Source organism: Hippichthys cyanospilos, chromosome 16 (assembly GCF_059441005.1).
Source record: "Hippichthys cyanospilos isolate Australia breed blue-spotted pipefish chromosome 16, RoL_Hcya_1.0, whole genome shotgun sequence".
In the NCBI taxonomy this organism is placed as follows: Eukaryota; Metazoa; Chordata; class Actinopteri; order Syngnathiformes; family Syngnathidae; genus Hippichthys; species Hippichthys cyanospilos.
The window spans coordinates 10,229,969-10,253,652 of NC_142384.1; the positions used below are offsets into that span (position 1 = coordinate 10,229,969).

Below are 23,684 nucleotides of genomic sequence, written 5' to 3' on the forward strand. Positions count from 1 at the left end.
TGACAAATGGGTTGCCATTTTTATGACCACAACATCATTAGAAGACAACCATAAAACATAGTCAGGTTTGCCACATGGATAAAATCTCGACATGGATGCTAATTGTTAGCATCTCAATGCCTTTTTTTGTATATTAGCTCGCACGAACATTTTTAGTCAGTTTTAAAGACTCAGGATGGAATTGTCTTTCTGTCGACTACATGTGTTGCTCCACCGCCTGTGTTCAAACATCTGTTGATTTTTAATGGATCTAAAACTGCCACAAAGATACGAATTGTTAGCAAGTCAATGCCGTTTTGCATTGTAAATTAGCATTTAGCTTGCGGGGATTTTTTTGCTGAGGCAGTTTTAAAGTTTTAAATACACAGGGTTTAACTGTCTGTCTACCGCACATATGCTCCATTTTTCTTCAAATATGTATTTCTTATTAGAGGATCTAAAATGGCCACGTAGGTGCTAACATTTAGATGTTTATGTCATTTCTATTGTATGTTAGCATTAAGCTTGTAAGGCTTTTTTCTAGGCTTTTTTAAATACGCATGGTGTGATTATTGGTCTGTCTACTGTACATGTGCTGCTCCACCATTTGTGTTCAAACATCTGTTTCTTGTTCATCAATCCAGAACCGCCACATAAATGTTAATTGCTATCATGCCAACACCATTTTTGCATTTTATCAAGCTTGCTGGGACTTTTACGGCAGTTTTAAGTACACAAAGTTTAACTCTTTTATTTATGTTCAGTAGTTTCAAGTAGTTTCACTAAAGAGGTGATATCCTCCTGAGACCCAGCCTACTCATGTGTCCACAATCATCCATTTTGTCTCAGAAAGACAGCCACATTCATTGCATCCCACACAAAAATATTAGACATCGTTGGAAAATCCAGGATGTCCTCTGGTGCCCACACTGGGACTTAAATAAAAATGAGACAAATGTCCACTACAGCAGACAAAAATGAATAGGTTGGGTTTCCAGAAGATATTCAATTAATATATTCATTGATGTACAGTATTTCCTTTTGCAGGTCTGAATGTGAAACTGGTCACAAGGTTTTTTTTTATTTTGCTTTAAAGCATCACACGCGTGAACATGCACGTGCACTTGCAGGCTATTGTTGTCCGCTTGCTCATTTACCTTCAAGTTTCTGTTATCATTTCAGGTCAAGAAACAAAAACTGACAAATTCTACAATCCAGAGGGTAAAACAGAGGCTTCAAATCGAGGAGGCGCGCCTATCTGTTTCTGCGATAAAGCGACCCAACCACTTCACATTTTGCAGTCTGTCAAGGTTGCATTTCCTCTTTTCTCATTTGGTTTACACTCTCAGCCGCGAGAGAAGCTCCTCTCCATCCCCTCCCCGCGCCCCTCCCCCAGCAAGTGAGGGGGTGTCACCGAGCTCCAATGAGGCGCCCGCGGGCCTCTCCCAACATGTGTCCTCGGAGGCTAATTAGGTCCAGGGCACTCGTATTACTGCCTGCCTTCTTGTGCCAAAGGGGTAGAGGACAGAAACGGAGGCTGTGTGAGTGGAGGATGGCCCAAGGCGGGGAGGCAAAGGGGAGGAGGGGGTAAGGTGGTAGGGAAGGGAGCGGAGGGGGTGTTTTTCTTTTTTTAGGAGGTGGAGACCTTGAGAAGCAGCAGCTTTTTCAGCTTTGGGGACGGCGCTGAAGATCAGGATTTCTTTGGCTACAAGAAAGACTTGACGAGGAGCGACTTAGCATGAAAAGTGAAATCTGGGCGAGTAAAGGTGAAGGAGGGGGAGGGAGAGGGAGGTGCAGCTTGAGGTTGAAGGAGGAAATATGACAGCGCGTAGACATTGGCCCAGAGGTGGCAGCGCGCTCGGCGATGTCTTGGCCAGCTGATACGGGAGCCAGAGAACGGGCCGGCATGGCATCGGGCATGTCCTTCATGATCGCGCTGCTCTGCTTTGGCAGCCTGCTATCGACGGTCACCTGGTACATGATTGATGACGAGAGGTAGGTCTGTCATCGCTTCCTTTCCTAACGTTCGAGATTCGAGCCGTTGACTCCAATCTTGACATTTGTCACAGGCAAGTTTGTCATCTATAGCACTAGTACCTCTTGTCAGTGGATACTTGAAAAGATTTTCATCCAAATCTTATCCATCGTGAAGCTCAGTCCGACAATTCATTCACAATTCATCTTGTGCTCAAAAAGATTTCTAGTCCAGCTATTTGAACTCCTTCAACCTCAGATTTTTTTTTTTTTGCATTGAAAATAATAAATAATTTACTCCTTTCTAGTGTTGAGGTAAAAAAGGACACAGATTAATGAGTTTTCCACTGCTTGAACAAATTTGTTTGCCCAACAAACTAAATCATTTGTTAGGTTAAAACAAATCTAGACCAGCTGCCTGAACATAGTTACCCTCAAAGGCATAATTTTAGGAAATTATAAACAATAGAAAGGGACGGCTTGGTAAAAACACAGATTTTATAGGGAAAAGAGAAGACGAGGAAAAACTAAGAAGCAATTTTTCACTCTATTTTCAACGAAATTCACTGTTTTGAAGTGGGAATTTCAGAATAAAATGGAAAATGACACTGTGTAAGTTTGTTTTGCATTTTTCTCAAAATGCGGGTTATGGAATTTAAAAAATAACAAAAAAAATAACAGATTTCAACCTCAGGTTTTCAGCACATTGCTTCTCTATGTACAAATAAATAAATAAAAAATACCATGTGGGCCTTTTCTCCTGGCACATACCCAGATATCAATGACATCTACGCTAAAAACTCATAAAAAATTTTGTTTCATGTTTTTTTCCAAAGATTTATTGTTATTTCTGTTATTTTTACAAACTATCGGCACATCTAAAGAGTTAGAAATCTCTTGCTAACTTCAAGAACGCAACGCTAATGATTGATCAAATTTGATATTTTTGAGGCCTCTGAAATGTGATGATTTTGGAGACACAAGGATTCCATCTGATAACAGCGATATATTCATTATTTTCCAAGTGTTAGGGTAACTTTATGACTGTCTGAATTCATCTTGTTGGGTTCTGAACTAGGAATATTCCGATCACGTTTTTTTTTGCACCCATGTCCGATTATGAGTCACCAGGTTTTGAAGCTGTCAATTTGAAACTTATACTTAGGCGATATAATAAAGACAGGAAAAAAAGTTTTCTTTTCAATTTATTTTTATTTATTTAAAAAAACTGTACTAGACTTTTTCTACGGCTTGTAAAGCTGTGGTTTAAACCAAGTCGGCCGAAACGATGAAACGTTCCCCACTTCCTGTATTTATTTCCGCTTTTTCTGACTGGGTTTCCAAGCAGCTTATAGCAAACATAAATAGCTTTTTTTCTATTGGCTTTATGTGCTATGTACCTTTCTGGCACTTATTAATTGAAAAACAAAATAAAATAAAATGACATTTTCATAAGATATTAGATGAAAATGATGTGATCGAGCTCAATTTCCAATATTGAAATCACGATTATTAGTCATGATTATTCATCACGGTTGGTCAAACATGGCTATTTATTTCTCTCTTTTTTTTTAAACAAGCAGTATATAAACAAAGCTTCTAGGCTTGATTCTCATAAATAATAATAATAATAATAATAAGCGGAAATAAATAAATAAAACACCGGTAAATAATAGTTAAAACATTCATCCAAGACATGGCAAAAACTTGTCAAACAGGCAACGCAGCTAACCTATTTGCTGAACGCACCCCAATGGAAAATGGCAAATTTTAATCAATGAGCAATTAAAATGTCATCTTCGGTCATTTCAAACCAAATTTATTCAAGTTTTTTTTCGGATTTTTCAAAGTACAGTTAGCACTGTATATATTAGCAATCAGGTGATAAACTCAACGCCATTTCGTATTGGTAAATAATATATTAGGGTGAGAAAAGCAGAGGCTTTTGTCATGCAAACATTTGGGAAACATTGCCCCCTGGTGGTAGGATGACAAAGTTCTGGTTTTGACACATAGGGTTAGGGTTAAATCAGGCTTTTAAAATTTTAATATTGACAAGGATCACCTGAATCAATCATGGCAACCAATATTGTGACGCTATTAAAATGTGATTAATTTTGCAGCCTTACCTGTAACCGATCTCAGAGTCAGATTTTGCCATCTCAAATCAGTGGAATGTTTATCAAGATTGTAAGGTTAAACTGGTCCGACCAAGACACTAAATCCATCGGGTTAGTACTTGTTGTTTGACATGGGTTGATTTATTAAAAGAAAGAGATTAGTAAAAGTTAACAATAAAAATTCTCCATGACTATTAGATATTGTTCTTTAAACACCGTTCAGAGTGGTTAAAAAAAAAGGGCAAGCAGTTGTTGTTTCCCTTTGTCATCGTCCTAATCGCACCAGATCACGTCTTATTTCTTTCTTATCTTTTCATTCAAGGTCTCAACAAACTAGTCAGGCCAACAAACCAAACCAAACCAGATTGCCTTTGTTATTGTTTTGGTTATCTCCATGAAGTGACATCGAGCATCAATGACATTGCATACATTTTTCACATTTCAACATTGTTGTTGTCAGGGACGATCAGAGGAAGATCATTATTAGCATTCACAAAATAAGATGGCGGCTAACTTCAAACTACATGTTGCGACATGTTGCGAATCAAAATCTGCAGATTGGAAAGAGATGACTGTTGGTACAGGAATTTGCAGAATTCCTCAATTGTGCTGCACCCTTTTGAACACCGCAAATATTATGTCCTTGAGGGACACATTTTCACTTTCTTTCCCATGGCCTTCACATTTTTTTTTTGTTTTGTTTTGAGTTTTTTTTTAATCTGTATTTTTTTTCCCTGAAGTAATCCTACTTTAGTGGGGGTTTTTTTTTACCCTTTTTTTTCCGATCCTAATTTTTTGGCTCATTTCCTCCAAACATTACAATTTTTCCTAAACTTCAAGTTTTTACAAAGGTTTCTATGGTAACATTTCAACGGATTTCTCAAAATACTGTCTACAAATTTTGCTATTAGTTTCCCATAATATTATTAGGATTTACACATTATTTCTAATAATTCCTTCTGACTTTGAGACGTATTTGTACTTTTTAAGCCAGCTTTACAAACTATTTTCTCATAACTTTTCCGATATTTTCTTGAATTTGTGACGTTTTTGTAACAATATTTTTTTTCTTACTGTGACTTCACTTTATTCGTCAACCACAATTTAACAGCTTTTTTTTTAACTTTTCTCCTAACATTATGGCTTTTTCTCACAGCATATTTATTTTCTTAGAACTTAACAACATTACAACCTTTTCTCCTTAACCGATATAGATCTAAAAAAAATCAACTAATTTGGCAAAGTGCTGGTGCAGGCAGTTACAACCTGATATTATTTGTAACTTACTTGGAACAATTGGACAATTCTCGGGTCGCTGTTTACACAGCGTATTGAATGGCAGCATAGTTGCCAGAGTGAAGTGTAACATGAACATTGTCGGAATGACAGGGACACAATGAATGTTTACAAAAAGCTTTTAAGGTGAACTTTGACTGAGTGGTAACATAAAGAGCGCTAAAAAAGGCGCAGCTTATTTGCCTTGTTGAGATTGTTTCAATACTCAGACACAAAAAGAAAAGGGCAATTTATGACTTTTTCTGGAGATAAGAAATTGTCTGCGACTTGAGGGATGATGTGGAACATGAATTTGACTTCCATTTGTATTGCACATTTTATGATGGTAGAAGAGTGAGTATGTTTTATGATAGTGCACAACATAAAGCTGATGCGTTCTGTTGGCCAGATGAGGACAAATTTAAAGCCTTTTTGATGTTTTTGTCATTTTATGCCATCAGTCGTTCATTTATATGGTCTTCTCTAAATGCATTTTAAAAGTACATTTATATTATGACTTTTGTGATGACAATCACACTGGTAGTAAAAGTATTGTTTATGTATTTAATCATGTATTTTATTGCTTTTGTCATTACATATAGTTTTAAAGCAGTATGAGTTTCATAATAGTGACGTTTATGACAACTAATGATTCAAAAATCATTAATATTCAAATTATGCATAGGTATTCTTTCTATGTTGTAGTTTTATTCAATATTTTACTCATGCCATGTTCTTTTTATTTAGTTTTGGTGAATGTTTTACCCTGGATAATTATACTATTACCGTATTTTCCGCACTATAAGGCGCACCTAAAAGCCTTGTTTTTTTTTCTAAAAGCCGATGGTGCGCCTTATAATCAGCTGTGCCTTATATATGGATCAATATTGAGATTGGGATTGGTAGATGGGGAATGAGGTGATAAAGTAAGCTTTACCTGTTTCTTTCATGTGTTTACATGGTTGTTCATATCCATTAATTGAGGGTGCGCCTTATAATCCGGTGCGCCTTATAGTGCGGAAGATACGGTACATTAAAATTACACACAAAAAAGCATTTCTACACTGTAACGTGCATATTTACTTATTTACCATATTTTTTGTAATTGTTTTTCATTATTGTTATCGTAAAGTTATTCAAGATTTTTTAATTACAATTTTTACAAAGTAAATTATTCTCTACTTGCACTTTCCATTTTTTTTCTTTTGCCACCCACCTAAAATAATGTGGAAAAATTATCTTGACTTAAAGACACTTTGATCCATGAAAAAAATGGACTTTTGCTTTTTCTATCATTTCATGCTTATGGTTCTTTTATTTAACAGTACATTAGATGAAAGTTTGCTTTGTGTTTTGACAGTGCGATGGGCTCTTACAAACCGCCCCCTCAGAAGAAAAGCCACCCCGAGCCCTCTTCGTTTTGTAAAGGTTGCAGGTGGGTAAACGCACCGGCGGAAGAGGCCACATAATTCTTCTCAATTCTCGATATCCGTGCCCGTGTTGGTCGCAGGGAACAGATTGACAGTGTGTTGAAGCGTCACAGTAAAAACTGGAAGAAGAACAAGGAGAACCATCGAGCTTTTACGTAAGGCAAACTGGAGGCAGGCGGAAACGCAAAATGTGCACAAATCCGGCTCAAAGCAGCCCCACGTGAATTTTCTTATTTTGGTCGGGGCGCCCCGCAGCTCGAAGCTGAGCAGATCATGCCGAGGGTTCGAGAGGGCCATCATCACGCAGGCCAACACGCCCGTGGGAGCCAAGTTACGATACGATGGCGAAAAGAGCAGAATGTTGCAGGTGACGCCGACCATGTTTCAAACGTTCATAAAGGTAAGCGGCGCATCGTATCATATCATAATGTACAGAAATGATGTCGCAAATTAATCCACGTGCGTCCACGGGCGTCCACGTGCGTCCACTTCCAGGAGCACCCGTTCGCCAACCAGTCGTTCGAAACGTGCGCCGTGGTCGGCAACGGCGGAATACTGATGGACAGCGGCTGCGGGAAAACGATCGACTCGGCCCAGTACGTGATACGGTGCAATCTGCCGCCTTTGAGCGACGAATACAGCGAGCACGTGGGCGTCAAGACCGACCTGGTCACGGCCAACCCAAGCATCCTCAAAGAAAAGTGAGAATGGCAACCCATCACGCCTGCCAAATTGTTTCGAGAGCACTTTCGCTAAATAGTCATTGATAAAAATGGATATCATTTGTTCCCAGGTAATATTTACCATCCTGAAAGTTAACTATTCTGCTGTTTTGAAATAACGATTGGAAAGTCATACAAAAATAAAAAAACAAGCTGTTAGCGTTGAAAACACTGACTTCTGGAAATATTAAAAGTTAGAATTTAATGGGACAGTGTGTAAGACTTAGACCGTTTTTTTATTAAAAAAAGAGTAACCCAAATGATTGAAAAATTCAGAAACTTGCAAATGGATGTCGACCAACGACCAACAGTATGTTAGAAATATAACCATAGGTCAAGTTATCATGAAATGATATTACAAATGGAATTTCTCCGGAGGCGGCCATGTTTGTTATAGTTACGGACAATGGTAAATGCAGCACCTGCAGCACCTCCTGCTGGCTGTAATGAGAAACGCTCTAAATCTTATACGCTATCCCTTTAAGGTTTAATGAGCCCAAAGTCAAAAATCCCCGAAAAAGAACTTCACAAGTTGTTCTGAAACCAAATTCTCCTAGTTCACCACTAGATGGCATTAAATTCTACCAGGGAAACAGCAATGGAATATTTTTGACATTTGAATATCCTACAGAAAATTCAAATGGAATATAGAACATTCGGATGAAAATAAAACTTTTTTTTCTTGAGGAAAAACAATTTCAAACACAGAAGACCAAATAACACATTTCTATTTAGTTAAAAATTATCCACATTTGCCATAGTTTGCGCAACACTTTGCCGCTTCTCATCTCCAAATCTCAATCCATAATTTTTGGGCTATGAGATGAATCTGCCGGATGAAAATTCACATTTGAAAAAAAAATAGTAACTAAAGAGCAAAAGTGGAGAATATGGCCTCTTAGTTGGTTAGCTAGCAGCTTAGTTAGTTAGCATGATTTAGTAAATGTTTGCCATTGACATTGTATTTACAACTTGAGAAACCACACTCGTAACACCTTTGCAATGTTTTTTTTGGCACAAGACACTAATACACGGATGTCAAACCCAAGGCCCGGGGGCCAAATCCGGCCCGTCACAATATTTTGTGAGGCCCGCCAAAAGCTAATCACGACTTTAAGATTATGACTAAAATACCGATTTTGCAAGATGTCTTCAATTTTAAAAAGTTTTTAAGACGCAAAAGGCATTTTTTTTACCAATCATTCTCTTGAACAGTTTTTACTGGCCTCCGGTCTCAAAACTAACTGAACGGGTGCCGATCACACTTAAAAAGGATTTGACTTTGCAGTCCCATCGGCCCTCTGACAGAAACAATTAAAACGCGTGTGACAGCCCTGCACCAATACATCCGACGGTTTCCCCTCTCAGATACAACTCTCTAGTGGGGCGACGGCGGAGTTTTGCAGAGAGACTCCAGAGCTACGGGGAGGCCCTGATCCTCCTTCCGGCCTTCTCCTTCGGCTTCAACACGGTGCTGTCCATGCGGGCGGCCTACACCATGGACGACTTCGCCAGCCCCACCCAGCCCGTCTTCTTCAACCCGGACTACCTGCGCAACCTGGCCCAGTTCTGGAAAAGCAACGGGCTCAAGGCCCGCCGGCTCAGCACCGGCATCATGATGGCCAGCCTGGCTTTGGAGGCGTGCTCCAACGTGCACCTGTACGGCTTCTGGCCCTTCAGCAACCATCCGCACGGACTCTACGCGCTAACTAACCATTACTACGACGACAGGAAGGTCAACGCCAAGTTCCACGCCATGCCCGTGGAGTTTGAACTGCTTCTCAAGCTGCATAGCGAGGGGATACTCAAGCTTCACCTGGAGGATTGTCCGGCGCAAAAAAAACTGTGACGCATTTGCACTGAGGACATAAAGGAAACACTGAAGACTTTTTAAACCTTGAAGATTATTTATTACTGTCCAGGTTGAGTCTGGAGAACTTGTTTGTGGTAGCCGTCGTGAGGCCTTTGAAACGGTGCCTTTTGTCAGCCCAATTTAACTCCCTGAAAATGTTTCATCTTGATAACTCTTAAGATTTTTTGGATTGCCATGTAACTGAACCCAAGTGCAAATAGTGAAAAAAGAACAAGAATATGCAGGGGATTGGGTAAGAAATGAACATGAATAAGATTGGGACTGATAGCATGGACTGTTCAATGGCTGCAGTTTTGGACTAGAAATCAAAATGAAGGAGAAAGTGTATGTCAGGAAGGTTCCAGGACTGGTGTCAGGATAGATGAAATTGGAATCTAAACCAAAACTTGACTTTTTTCAAATAATTCCTTTGGAGTGAAGCGTGCTTTCCCATTTGGCTCATTTTATACAAACTGACTGTGGTAAAATAAGGGTCTTGTTACTAGTGTATTCAAACGTCCTACACCTCTGTTTTTAATTTCATTTTTTAAAAGTATATAATCTAGATCAGTGGTTTTCAGCCATGTAGCCCTTGATCAGTGCAAAGATTTTTTGGGGTTGAAAAAAAAAAGTCTTAAAACATGCCATCAGTGTTTGATTTATTAAACTTTATAACCTATCAAAATGAATTTGTATGAGTTAAAAGTTCCCCAAAACAATCAACATATAGTGCCCTCTTTTGGATCATAGAAAAGATCTGTTATCAAAAAGAAATAAGTTGACTTTTAATAAATATTTGTCCACAAAAAATAATCAACATAAAGTGTCGGACTGTTTTTTTTTTTTTGAGCCAACATTGGAAAAAACAAGATTTTAATGGTGCAGGACCTTTAAAATTTCCTCAATTTTCATAACATTACAATGTTATTTAAAAAAAAAAAAAGATTTTTTACATTTTAAAATCACAACTTTTGTGACAGAGCCTTTAAATCATGTCATCTTTTGACACTTTTTAACTTTTGATCGGAATTATGGGACACGTTCTCCTTGTGATTTTGGCTCTTCCTTCCAAAATTTGACTTTCATGAAACTTCTATCTTTTTTCATAAAGTGATGAAGTAAATCACACCGTTTCCTTGCAATTTTGATCATTTTTAACTATGATTTTTATTTTTGCATTTTTATTTTCCAAACTAACCTCATATCTTCAACTCGTTGCATATAAAATGACTTTTAAAATGCAAATTTTAAACTTGTCAGAATTAGCATGACTTTTTCTTTTAACCTTTTGCCTTTTTGCTATAGCATTTAGAATTTTGAATCCTAACTACAAACATTTTTAGCATCACTTTACCACGAACGTTTTGACTTTTTTAACATTATGACTTGGAACAACTTTTTTCTGTACTTTTATTGTTGAAACTTTTGTCTCTTTCTGAAAATATCACAATGTCTTTTATCTTAACAATTTTCTTTCCATCATACTTTTGCCCAGTGTTAATCTACTACTTTGCAAAGCTCATAAAGTGGTACTTGTTTTATTTGTATGTTTTTTTTTTGTTTACATAAATGTAGATTTTACTGAATTGACGAGAGGGATGTAACTGTGAATTGCGCACTTCAGAAGAATTTGTGATTTTGTCGATATTTTTATTGCATGGTTCCTATCATTCAGTTACATTTTTTGTCGTCCACACGGGGAACAAAGACACGCACACATACAAACCGGGGGCGCTTTGGGAAGATTAATATGCAATAAAGAAGCCAAAGAGTTGTAAATATAAAATCTGCTTTCATGAAGGCAATCTCACACCTTAATTTTGCAAATATGAACATTGTCAAACCCAATAAGTATCATACTAAAAGTATTCATATTAAGTCTTGAAAAAATGTCATCATCAAACCTTGGTGTCTATGCAGGACATGTATTCATTTTGATTGTTACTATTAATGATAATTTAACTGTGATATAATATGGACAAATACAACTACATTCATCTTCACTGCTTAAATATATAATTTGGGTGGCCCATTAATAAATAAATAAATAAATAAATAAATAAATAAATAAATCGATTAAAAAATGTGGGTTTAGTATCCCGTCAGGTTACGGCACAAGTCTCTGGCGTTAGCAGTTAGCAGCTAACGGGGGTGTGTACTTCTGGCTATGCTGCCACACAAGAGGTGCATTCAAGTACATTCGTACATTTCAAACTCGTTTATTTATGTATTCAATTATTTATTACCTGTTCTAGTTTTATTTAGTTATTGACGGAACTTGTGTTATTCTATGGATGTTAAGCTTGTATCCACTTCCTTATTTACCTGGCAACAGTCAAGTACTGTTTGTGTCCACTGTAGTGGACATTTGTAGATATAACGAACAAACACCAGTAAGTTGATCAAATATCAAGAAAAAGGGCCGACGCTTGTTTTCATTGGCATTTTCATTTATTAATTTTTTTTTTACAAAAATAGGTCTTCTTAAACATGCATCTCAAATATACCCATTACAGAATGTAAAAAAAAAATGCATGTAAATTGAGTTACGTGTATTTTTAAAGGCATAGGAAAAACACACATTTGCAACAATGACAAACCCATCATATTGTTTTTTTGTTTTGTTATACAGTATTATCGTCATGAAGGGAAAGTATGCAGCCGGGCCACGTTACAGTTTGAATGACAGCTGCCTCATTTCCAAAGACTCGGGCGTGTCAAACGGAATAAACGTAAGCTAAGCGAGGGAGAAGGGGGTTATTGCTTGGCACTTCCCATGTCTTGTGATATTGTCTTCTGTACGTTATCGCTGAAGCGTAAAAGGTGCGGGACCTGAAAGGTGACATTATTTTAGACGTCAGATTTGGCATCAGCGCAGGAATGCATGCAATATGATGCTGGTCCCCTGTGTAAATATGAAGCTTGTTGACAGGGCACAAATAGCAATAAATGAAATTACCCCTTTTTACTCTCTTCTTTGAATGCCACTGGAGTCCTTACATGTCAGCAGAATTTTGTGTTAATTTGTAAAAGTACTTTTTTGCTGTATTTTCCCCTTAACTTTTAAAAGGGATGGGTGACTTTTTTGTAAGGCCCCTCTGCCCCCACCTCCAAAAACTCGACAACTATACAAGTCAAATTGTTTTTTGTTTTTTTATGTTTGTTTTTTTTTTACTCGGGGGCGGAGCTACGTGATGACCAGGAGTGTCCATAGACACTCCTTGTCACTCCCCGGTCACGCCCACACCTAGGAAAAAGTTTGATGTTTGATTCTTCAGGCCTTTTCACATGTAATCAGTATTTTTAGACCCCTTCATGGCCACCAAATATTTATACCAACCATATATTTACATTTACAGTGACACTGTGTAAGATTTAGCTACAGAGTGGTTAGTGCTGCATTTACCGTAATGCCTCTAAAGCTCCCACAGGTGTATGTGAAAAATTACACATCCTCCCAGGGATTATGTGTAATTTAGTGACACCACGGTAAATTCAGCAATAAACACTCCTCCTGCTGTCCGAAGCACTAACAGACATGGAAACCTCCAGAGGAGTGCCACCCCTCATTTAATATAATTTAATGGTAACTAGACTTATGATGATACAGTATTTAAAACATACTGAAGTTTTTAAAAATTATAATAATTTCATTTATTCATTTTTAATGAAAAATGGCCTAAATCTTTCACAGTGTCGCTTTAAATTAATATAATAAAAACAAACGAATGATCTTATTTCTGGCCACATTTTTGCTCTGATTTCTACTATATCTGTCAATGGCAGTGAATAAACTACATTCAAAGAGGCCCTTCTCACATCTTTTTTTTTCCAGGTTTTTAAGATTTTTTTTTTCAAGTGTCTAATTTCTTCCCAACTCTCTAGGTGGCGCTACAGTTAGAGGATGCATGATGAAGTCATATACGCTTGCAAAATAAAGTGTTCCCTTGTTACAACACGGTTTGCTTATTGCAGCTTCATTTTATAGTGGATTTTCATTTACGACCATAACCTTTCCGGTTGCTTTTTTTTTTTTTTTTTTGCAATATTTATTTCAATTAAATCAGTCAAAAAAAAATCTTCTGTTACATTACATTTTAATTATGACCATATCTATTTCAGGTCCACTCATCCATCCATTTTCTATAGTCGCTTATCCTCTTTGGGTTTACCTCAAAATTTTTCTTGATATTTTCCCTCGTTTTAAGTCAAACCAGACAAAAACATTTGATTTATGTTTTTTTAACAAAAGGAACTATGTAAATATGATTTGCTTGCAGAAAAAAAAGTTCAAGCTCTACTTCAATCTCTACATCGCTTTGTTTGGGCACGTACCCCGCGATAAGCGAGGGAACACTGTAGTGGCAATTTTTCAGGCATGCCTAGGCCTCCAAAAAGGCAATTCACTCCTAGGTTTTTATTTGTCAAAGGGATGCTCGAGTGTCGTTATCTCCGTCGTCGGGTGTATCTTCATGCTTGGCTGCCTCGCATTTGCATTTGCTCAAGCGTTGAAGCTGAGCAAACACAAGCTCGTTTGGGGGCATTCTGACGCCATGTGACGCCGAATTCTTCCTATGACTTTTACTATGTCTGCCCCTTGCTGACGTCATGGATGAGTCTAACTCCACGTGGTTTCTATTTCTGTTTCCTTTTGTCGGTTTTTATAAAAAAAAATAATTCGTCATTCCACTTTATGTTTTTCAACTGGAAGGCAATTCAAAACACAATGATCATAAATATCAACACCGTTAATTGAATTTGAAAACAGTTTCTGGATTTTCTTTCTTTTTTTTTTGTACAAAAAACATGATCCAGTACAAAACCGACCCCGCATGTCATGTTTAAAATCGTATCACACAAGAACATAGTAGAAAAAGAACGACAGTTGACTTTTACAAAAGGATTGGCGTTTGGGGTTAAGCATGGCCACGGCATTCCAAAGTTTGAAATCTTGGCACTGACAAGTCACACAATACAGTGTTTGGTCTCGTTGAAGGTTTTTTTTTTGTCTTAAATGGCTTTAACCCCTCAGTTTCACGTGAGCTCGGACCAATAGGAAGACTTCGGATCCATCACAGTTGCAAGCGTTGACAAATTGGCACTGCAATAAACAAAGCTGTCAACAGGGGGCAGTCAGCTGCCAGGCGTGAGAGAACACAAAAGTACGGAAAAGTATGCACCATGTATTTTTTTTTTTCCAGGACGTATGAAGAGAAGGGAAATAATTTGGTTTCGGGTGTAGCACAGTGGGAACTGAAAATTAGACGGGACAACAACACCATAGAATGCGTATCAGCTCGAGACAGGACACCGATCCTCTCACGCCACAGGAAAAAGTCACCAGCGTTGCTTTTATTGCATTTTTAAGGTGGCACCATTCTTTCATTTGGGACTCAAATAAGATTGGTTTGAAATTCGTTTTCCACAATTTCACCTTCGAAATGGCAGACGCCGAGGACAAACTTTCTTGGAGTGAGACACAAGAGTTTGATAATAATAGCCCAGATAAAAGCCTCAGCGGCTTTGTCTTGAACACAGTAAAAACTTTGTCCAGCTTGCAGGATTCTCTAAGGCAGCGGTTTTCAAACATTTTGGGTGCAGGGATCAAACATCTCCACGGACCTACCCCCAATTAAACATAACTGCTATAAAATGATGGATGATTTCATATTACAGTATCCATCCATTTTATATATAACCACTCATCCTCACAAGGGTTGCAGGCTTGCTGGTGCCTATCCCAGCTGACTTCAGTGAGATCACTGTGCCAAAGAGCCGCCTGATATATATATATATATATATATATATATATATATATATATATATATATATATATATATAGTATACATTATAAATTATAAAGTGCATTTTTTTAACTTAGATAACTTAGTTTTACATCTGAATTCTGCCAACTTTGTACACTAACTGTGAAGAAAATTAGCGACAAAATTGATGTTTATAGTAGTTTCATTTTTAAACGTTACTCGACAACCTACAGGAAGAAAAAAACTAAGGTTTTTTTTGTTGTAAATTTATATTAATTCCCAAATTTTATCTAACGAAACATCTGTTGCAAGCGTAAAAGAAAAAAGTTGCTGCAAGTGGAGTTACATAACTTGGATGAATTCATTAATCTAAATGAATTAATTTTATGATGAATCAGTTAAAAAAACTTGAATCCCTCGACAGCACCAACGCTGCGGGCCACAAAACAAAAACGCGCGGCGAGCGCGTCACATTGTCGGGACTATGAGGGGGCCCTTGAAAAACGGCCTTACCTGTGAGGGAATCCTGGACCCAAAAAGTTTAAGAACCCCCGCTTAAGGCACCGGCGGTTTTCAGTCCGTCCTGTACACTGCATACGCATGGGTGTTAAATCCATACCGAGGGCTTTCCCTCCCCCGATTTGCTGCTGCTGCTGTTGCTGCTGCTGCCTCCGCCGCTGCTTCCGCCACCCTTGCCGTGCTTGAGTCTGTGCTTGCGTTCCTTGTGGGGCTGAGTCTGGATAATGTTGCTCTGGGGTTTGTCGTCCCGGGCGTCCCCGAGCCGCTCCTCGGCGCCGTGCTGCTGGCTGTAGGCCTGAATGGCGGCCTCCAGCTGCTCGTGGGCCTGCTGAATCATGTCCTTGTTGAGGGCCACGCGGGCCTCGCCCCCGGTGGGGAAGTTGTCTTCGTTGCTGCCGAACTGCTGCTGCTCCTCCTGAGCGATGTTGGCCCGGTTCTGCTTGCACGCCATCTTGGCGTTGCTCAGGTCGGTATAGGGCATCTGCTCGGGTTTCACCACGATGTTGTAGCCGGGCGGCGCCGAAGGGGTGTTCCAGGAGAAAGGGTAGCCCACGTAGTCGGCGGGGCCGTCGCCGCCCACGCCGCCTTCGGAACCCGCCTCGGGTCCGGCGCCCCCGACCGAGCCCTCGCCGCCCACGTTGGGGCCCAGCAAGCCCAGCTGGAACTCGTCGTCCGGGGGCGGGCGGCGGCGGCGGCGAAGAATGTCGCAGATGGAGCCGACGCCCAAGTGGAGCATCTCCCAGACGTTGAGCGTCAGGCAGAGGACGGTGACGCCGTACATGATGCGCAGGAAGATGGTTTTCTCGGTGGGCCGCGAAACGAAGCAGTCCACGCTGTGCGGGCAGGGCTTCCCCGAACACACGAAGATGGGCGTGACGCGAAAGCCGTACAGCAGGTACTGACCCGTGAGGAAGCCCGCTTCCAGCACGGTGCGGGTCAACAGCTGCAAAACGTAGACTCGCATCAGCCCCTCGTCTCGGATGCGCGTGCGGCCGTCGTGGCGAATCTTGGGTCTGGGCGTGGGTTGCAGCGGGTCGCGGGGCCTTTTGGGGGGCTCCATCTCCGGGACCTCGTAGATCATGGGGTCGTCCTCGCGGTCCTCCTCGGTCTCCTCGATGCCCCGGTGCTGCCGCGCCCCGAAGCAGATTTTCCTGGGCTTCCTGTGCGTGTAGCCCCCTCCTCCGGCGGTCCTCACCGCGGCGGCGCCGGCTCCTCCTTTGGCTTCGTCCAGTCGCGCAATCTTATTGACGGCGTAGCCCATGTACATGAGAGACGGCATGGCCACCAGGATGATCTGGAAAACCCAGAAGCGGACGTGCGAGAGCGGGGCGAAGGCGTCGTAGCAGACGTTCTCGCAGCCCGGCTGCCCCGAGTTGCACACGAACTTGCTCTGCTCGTCGTAGTAGATCGACTCCCCGCCCACGGCGGTGAGGACGATGCGGAAAACGATGAGCACGGTGAGCCACAGCTTCCCCACGAAGGTGGAGTGGTTGTGGATCTCCTCCAGCAGCCGCGTGAGGAAGCTCCAGCTCATGGTGTCGCTGGACAGTGGGGCAGACAGTGTCCCTCTCTCAACTGCTCACAGACTCTGACGGAAGGGGACAAGGAGAAAATGAAGACAGCTTGAGTGAACGGTGACATGTTCTGCAGAGCGTTTCATAACAATCCATTCACTTTTCAAAGATCAATTTTCTGAAATCTATCCACACCCGTTTTCACACTTTGGTCATGTGTGATTGGCAAGATCGGCCATGATTGGTTGTTCCCTGAGCAACTGTGATGTCATTTACGGTCGACAGAATGTAAAAAAAATAGGAAATGGAAAAAAAAAAACGACTCCGTTTTCATCACATTAATCGGATTATTAATCGGATTATTAATCGGAATGTCTTATTTAGACTAGTGTGGCTGCATAGAACATATTATTATAAATAAAATTTTAGGGCTGACTTCCCCTTTATATCCTACATTCCCAATAATGTGTAACACGTTTAGTTTAGTCCTCGTGAAATCAATGCCTTGGTACACTTTTATTTTAAAGTCGATCCCAAGCAGCGTGTCATGATCTAACGACTGACTTCAAATCAAGTTCAATTGTTAATTACGCTAATTAAAATGGAAGGAGTTACACTGACGTTGTATTACACAGCGCTTGTTGCCAGAAATTAGCACCAGCTAACACTGGCTAACAGCACTCAACTGCCCAATAAATGCTGGTAAGTCATCCAATCACTTTTGAAAGGCAATTTAATCAACATAAACAATTCAACTGACACAGTTGCTGTTCCTACTGATCACTTTTTAACAAAGCAGTTGTACTCATTCAGCTGTTTTAGTCAGCAAAATTGCTACTCGTTTTAACATCTTTTGGTTTCGTAAAACAAATGGGGAGATATATGTTTAAAATCTTACAAATGTTTCTAGAGCTTAAAATAGTCTAATAAAATTCCCAACATACAAGAAAAATGGAACTCTATGTAAAAGCTAAAATAAGTGTTGTGTCTACTCATTCAAGCGTGACAATATGTGCACAGGTAAACAAACACACAACTCTGAACAATGAAATTAGCGCTAACACTAGCGCTAAACAAACATGAAGGCTGTCAGGGCCACTTAAAGCCATTAAAACCGAGGTTATTATGGCGACTAAAAAGATGAAGATGTGCTTTAGTCAAAGCAATATTTTGAACGATCAAATCATTTCATTTGGTTCAAAAATGATGTTTGGTTTATGACTTTATTTTCATTTGACCAGAAACCAAAATAGCATTTTTCACTTTTAACAGGTATTCTATCTGAGTTCTGATTTCAGTTTGTTTTTAACTATATATCCAATAAAAATGCAGGGCCAACTGTGTGTATGTAAAAACAATGAGATGATTTTTAACTTCCTATAGATGCTTTTCATATCCTCTATAAAACCACTACAGATATAAAATGTATATGGCCATTTTCAGGGGTGATGTCATTTTTACTCACCAGCAGGTGGGAAAAAAAACTTTTTAAATGTATTAGTTTTATGTGAAGAACTAATTATCAAATTAAAATGGCTTGATAAGTTTAGTGTCCCTTTAACAATGATGTGTCCGGCATTAAAAAAAAATCTTAAGGTTGACTCCCCTGGTTGAAGAGGTCCGGAGTTGATGTGGTAAGCCCCCAACCCACCCCAACCTTTATTTGATCTGCTGATCCTCACAGCATAAACAGGCTGCATTGAGAGCTCAGTGTCACTTTCAGGCTGCTGTCAAGTTGCCTCTTAAGGGAATTAAACACTGCTGGAAAGAGGATATCAGTATTAAAAAAAAATACCATCGCGCAGCAGCTAGAGGAAGCCGAATAATCCAAATAGGGAATTTCCTATCCCCAAAACACACATCCGCACTTTCTATCTTTTTTTTTTGAAGAAATAAATCCTCTTAGTGCGCCTTCATCTGTATGAGGTGCAGTTTTCAGCGTTGTATTAGTTTGGGAGGTAAATACCATTGTGCTGTGCTGTGCTGTTCTCTTGGGAGTGGATGTCTCGAAAGAGCGAGACAAGTTGACTATGCGGGTTACTTCCCAGCTCCGGGGCTCTCCAACTGAACCGCCGCATCAGCAGGTGGTAGGCGCAAAACCGTCAAACCTGCATTAAAATCCAAACAGTGGCAGCCCCCCTCGGGTGGCTTTGGGGGGGGCAAAATATGGCAGCGCCGTAAGACTTTTCTTTCCCCAATAGCTTACGGTTTATTGTCGGTGGAAGTGCCAGGGAAAATCCCAGCCTGAATTGTGGCAGAGATTTAAGAAAAGGCTTCAGGGTCTGCCTCCTTAGCCAGCAGGTTGACAGCTTAACAAAGAAGGAAATATCCTCGTCCAAGCTCAAAAAGGTTCAGTCTCAAAGCATCGCGGGAAAAAAAAAGTTCCGGGTTAGAGCTGCTGCAATTTTACAGATTTTTTTGGGGTAATATTTCTTTACCATTTTTTCTACTTCACGATTATTGTGGTTGTAATTCCACTGTGGGCCGCTAGGGGGAAGCACAGTTTTTTGTTTGACAGAGCACATTTTAAAAAAGAATGAAATGCTGAAGGAATTCCACTCATTTTTGCTCAAGGTTATTGAATAGCAAATCCTGTTCAATCCTGTTTTTTATGCCAAAAAAGCGATTGCTGTAACTTCATGTTAAGTTCAAGTAGATGCGTCAAAAAAAAACAAACAAACTGAAGTTTCTTTATTCGATTCAGTTTTCGTTCAAGCTAAAGGGCTGAAATTTCCCATTTTTCCCTGAAGCTGTCTTCTGTCCTTGCTTAGTAAAGGGTAAATGTATTGAAGGTATAAATCATTTAGTTATCAAACTAATTATTAATAAAATGATCTCTTAATGGTGGAAAAAATCTGAATAAGTAAGTATTGTAAGTTTGTTTATTATAAAAATATACAAAGGGTGCATTAAAATAAATCTATTTCTATTTGGAAGATTTCACCATCTGTAGAAGTGGTTTGGAACGTAACCCACATGACCAAGTAAAATGCTGGTCCTTTTCCATCGAGGATAAAGAATATATGCCTGTAAGTAAGTACTGTTATGTTATATAGTATGTATATACATATTTAACTTCAAATATCAATTGCTTAAAGTCTTCCAAAATAGTGACTACGGATGTTTGCCGTGGCGTTTTGCATTATTTGTTGACATGAAGCTAAGCGTCCGTTCCCCTGACGAAATGAACTGCATCTTTTAAATAAGATTATCTTTTGTTTAACTTTAAATTGACCCTAAACTTCAAGTAGCAGTGGCAAGGAACAAATTGTAGTCTCTTGATCTCTTCCCCTTTTCGCGCGAAAGCGCTGAAATTTCCCACTTTTCGGAAATGCCGCATTATCCGAAAACCTCCTGCCTTTTGTCCTCGCTTGCAGGCCGGATGGCGGAGGAGGCAGGGAATGTTTTTCAAGAATGCTTGCAACGCTAGCGTGCGCATCCATCACCGTGACCGTATAAGGACACGGCCGGGACGGCGCTGGAAGGAACATGTCAGGAATCGTTTACGTGTGCGCTCCCCGCTACGAGGACACGCTACAAGTTGTGAGTTGTGACACACACACACACACGGTGAGCCCATACTGGTCTGTCATCGTCTTTACATAACTCCTTGTGTTGTCCCTTTTACCTCAGGCCGCAGAAGGTTAAACGGCTCTTTTGATGTGCCGCATCCCCGGAGTACAAAGTAACTGTTTGGAACGACGTACAGTAAGAATGGCAAGCGTCGGCGCTTTGATGTGTTTGAAATGGCCGCATTTTCAAATTATGCAAATCTTTCCTATTCACTGTCACATTTGAATCAGTGACAGGCACAGCGGCTGATTTATTCTCATCCTAATCCGTGTCATTCAAACACCGTCGCCTACGAGGTCGCTATTCTCTCCCCGGCCATAACAATGAATTTTCCGGCGTTTGTCAAAATTGGATGTTAACATTATTAGTTACTTATTAGCCGGCGTTGTTATCGCGTTGTTGATCTACTGCTTTCGAAACGGTGTTTAAAAGACACACGCTCCACCATGCCGTCTCATCATCATGAAGTCATTCACTACAGTCAAATAAATTACCTTGTGATCCGAATTGCTGATGACGAAGATTCTCGCCTGGGTAATATTGTAGATTTGGCGAAATTATGTGGCACAAAAAATATATATATATATACATGGATACTTTTTAACTCTTGTGCAGTAGTTTGACCATTTTTGGGTCATTTTCTTTCATTCTCACAGAATTTTAGCCAAGGTACACTCCTGGTAATGTGACAACTTTGGTGGTGTCATGTTTAACGGTGAGATGTTGTCACCATCTGGGTGAAATTTCAGCTCCCTAGTATCTTTTTTTTCAATGCTTTCCTACACTTTGGCGTAAAGATCAAAGGATTGGACAAAATGCCATCTCTATGGCTTGGTACAAATTGGTAGGTGGGGACCACTGGACCTTGGGAGTGACCCCACTTGTGTCTCTGGGGGCCATGTTTGTTAGCTCCTCTAAACTATCTATAAGTGCAAAAAAGACTGCTTGTTCTCATCCTTTTTTAGCGATGTACCCTGTGTGAAAAAATTTTTTCAGCCAAGTTCCCCTTCACCAGCATGATTCCAGAAGATACCTCATCTAACATCATCTGTTTTATCTGCCGAAAAATTGCATCACTCCTCAAATCTGCATCCGTCTAAACTTAAGAAAAATGAAGGTGTATATTTTTTTGCAAAAAAGATCTCTATCACACAATTCAGCAATAAGATGCTACATGTTTAAATTCATTTGTTCTTGATTTGAAAAGAAGACGTGCTCTTTCTGTCATTAGAAAGCATTAAAATAGATTTGCTGGTCCCTGCAGAAACCCTGTTAAAATCTCTTGCACACCCTAAAGTGCCTTCACGTCTCCTCATTTGAGAACCGTTGCCTTGAACGAGTTGCCGTAGCACCTCCTGACCAAAAGAGGCGCTGTACCCGTTCACGCTCGCCCGCTGTTCTTCAAACTTCATACAACCTGGCACTTTGCTTTCATATCCTATTTGCATCTCCTGGAGCTTGTGGGGGCAGTCAGGGGCTAAAGAAGCTGACTCAGCGCGTCAAGTTAGCGGCGGCGTGAGTCAGGAAAGCAAAAGTAACAACAGCCAACGTGTTAGTCGTCCCAACGCGAACATCAATGTGGTGCACTTGAATTTTTGATTCGAGACAATTTTCAGTAGCGAATGATTCAATCTGTTTATGTGCAAAAAAAAAAATCATTATACTACTTCTGTCAGCTTTGCAAAATAGAATAACAAAAAGGAGACAACCTTTAGACTACATTTGTTATGTTTTCAATTGTGCCGTTTTCCACGAAAACAACGTGTGCACATCCACTACTTTTTGAAGATAGCAATAAAAAAGTATAAAATAAGATGAAATTATATTTTTTAAAATATATTATCGATTTTGGGATATTTTAAATCGATTCTGAATGGATTTTTTTAGCACCCCCCCTAATATATATCTATATAGGTTTTGGGAGATAACAAGAACCAATTAATGCCATTTTATTAAAAAAATATTTTTCAGCTATATTTTTATTAAATGAATTGCTGAGCGAGTACAAGAAATTAAGCTCCTTGCCTGGAAACTATTTGTCTAGTTAAATATTTCATATGCCTGCCAGGCTTTATTACATGCAGCTGCATGTACATATATAGGGCCATTCTCGTTACCAATAGACGGGCGGCCAAGGGGCAGCGTGGATAATAAACGCGGTGCAAATGGTTTTTAAAAAGCTCTAATGAGACCATGTCAGGCTAACGGCTTCATTAGCCTCTGCTTGAACTTGATTCAGGGATGCAAAAGCATAAATGACAAAATGATGTTTAATAAGTTATTACGGAGAACAATTCGTTCATATTCAAACGCGTTCATGTTCACTTCCTGTTTGTGTTTATAAGTTGGTTCCTCTGACAGTTTATTAGGTACACCAGCACGAACACGACATCCAAAATAAATGTTGTCTTTACAACCACAAGTATGGGGCGAATATGTTTGTAGTTTCTTTACTATTTTATTGAGAAAAAAGTATGTGACTAATTACACATGATGTGCTGTATTTAATTCTCCATGAAAGACGCCATATTAAGGGGGGTTCAACTTTTTGGAAATTTTAACGTTAATTTTAATGTTTAATCTTCCAATGTTCACTAAACAAAGTGTTATTTCCCTTCATTGATGCATTTCTAAGCATGCCTTGCTTATTCTCCACTCTCAGCTCCGGCCCCTCCCTAACAGATAAACATTATTTGCAAGGGGCCCAATGACAATAGTAAACATTTGTACCACACGCGCAAGAGTAAATACACTCCAACTTTGTAGCATTTACGTATATAGCACTTTATATACTTTATAATCCCTTTAAAAAATTATACAAATGAAATATTACATTTAAACATAGCAATCAGTATACATTTTAATTTACTGAAGTATTTACAGTATATTATATTACGGTTCTATCAAATTAATCCAATTCAGTTCAAAATAAATGAGCAAATAATTCTTTTTTTTCGGACT

At 39.6% G+C, this 23,684-nt stretch overlaps 2 protein-coding genes across 4 annotated transcripts in view; one reads left to right on the plus strand and one right to left on the minus strand.

Moving 5' to 3' along the window:
- Nucleotides 1–1,613: 1,613 nt before the first annotated feature.
- On the plus strand, nucleotides 1,614–13,308 carry LOC148410502 (alpha-2,8-sialyltransferase 8E-like). Of its 2 annotated transcripts, none has more exons than XM_088436589.1 (6): nucleotides 1,614–1,974; nucleotides 6,709–6,783; nucleotides 6,859–6,933; nucleotides 7,034–7,178; nucleotides 7,274–7,479; nucleotides 8,869–13,308. In XM_088436589.1, exons 1-6 carry the CDS (start codon nucleotides 1,844–1,846, stop codon nucleotides 9,347–9,349), a joined length of 1,113 nt encoding a protein of 370 aa, XP_088292715.1. In that variant the 5' UTR covers nucleotides 1,614–1,843; the 3' UTR covers nucleotides 9,350–13,308. The 2 variants fall into 2 exon arrangements, with proteins under 2 accessions (XP_088292715.1, XP_088292717.1); XM_088436591.1 differs by having other exon boundaries at nucleotides 7,274–7,374.
- Nucleotides 11,788–23,684, minus strand: part of gjc1 (gap junction protein gamma 1) — a 39,186-nt gene continuing 27,289 nt past the window's right edge. Inside the window, exons 2-3 of one of the 2 annotated variants that reach the window (XR_015868152.1) lie at nucleotides 15,631–17,224; nucleotides 11,788–14,453 (exon numbers count right to left, since the gene is read on the minus strand). Coding sequence is in view for 1 of the 2 variants with exons in the window: in XM_088436588.1 (XP_088292714.1) it covers nucleotides 15,725–17,170 (1,446 nt within the window). In the remaining variant the exon portion in view is untranslated. Of the gene's footprint in view, nucleotides 17,225–23,684 lie in introns of both variants that reach the window. The other variant, XM_088436588.1, reaches the window with a different exon arrangement.

Excerpts from the sequence above, each read along its gene's own strand:
- LOC148410502 (XM_088436589.1), top strand. The coding sequence starts at position 1,844 with ATGTCTTGGCCAGCTGATACGGGAGCCAGAGAACGGGCCGGCATGGCA. Across the intron at positions 6,784-6,858 it reads TCGTTTTGTAAAGGTTGCAG|GGAACAGATTGACAGTGTGT; the intron begins GTGGGTAAACGC and ends TGTTGGTCGCAG. Across the intron at positions 7,179-7,273 it reads TGTTTCAAACGTTCATAAAG|GAGCACCCGTTCGCCAACCA; the intron begins GTAAGCGGCGCA and ends GTCCACTTCCAG.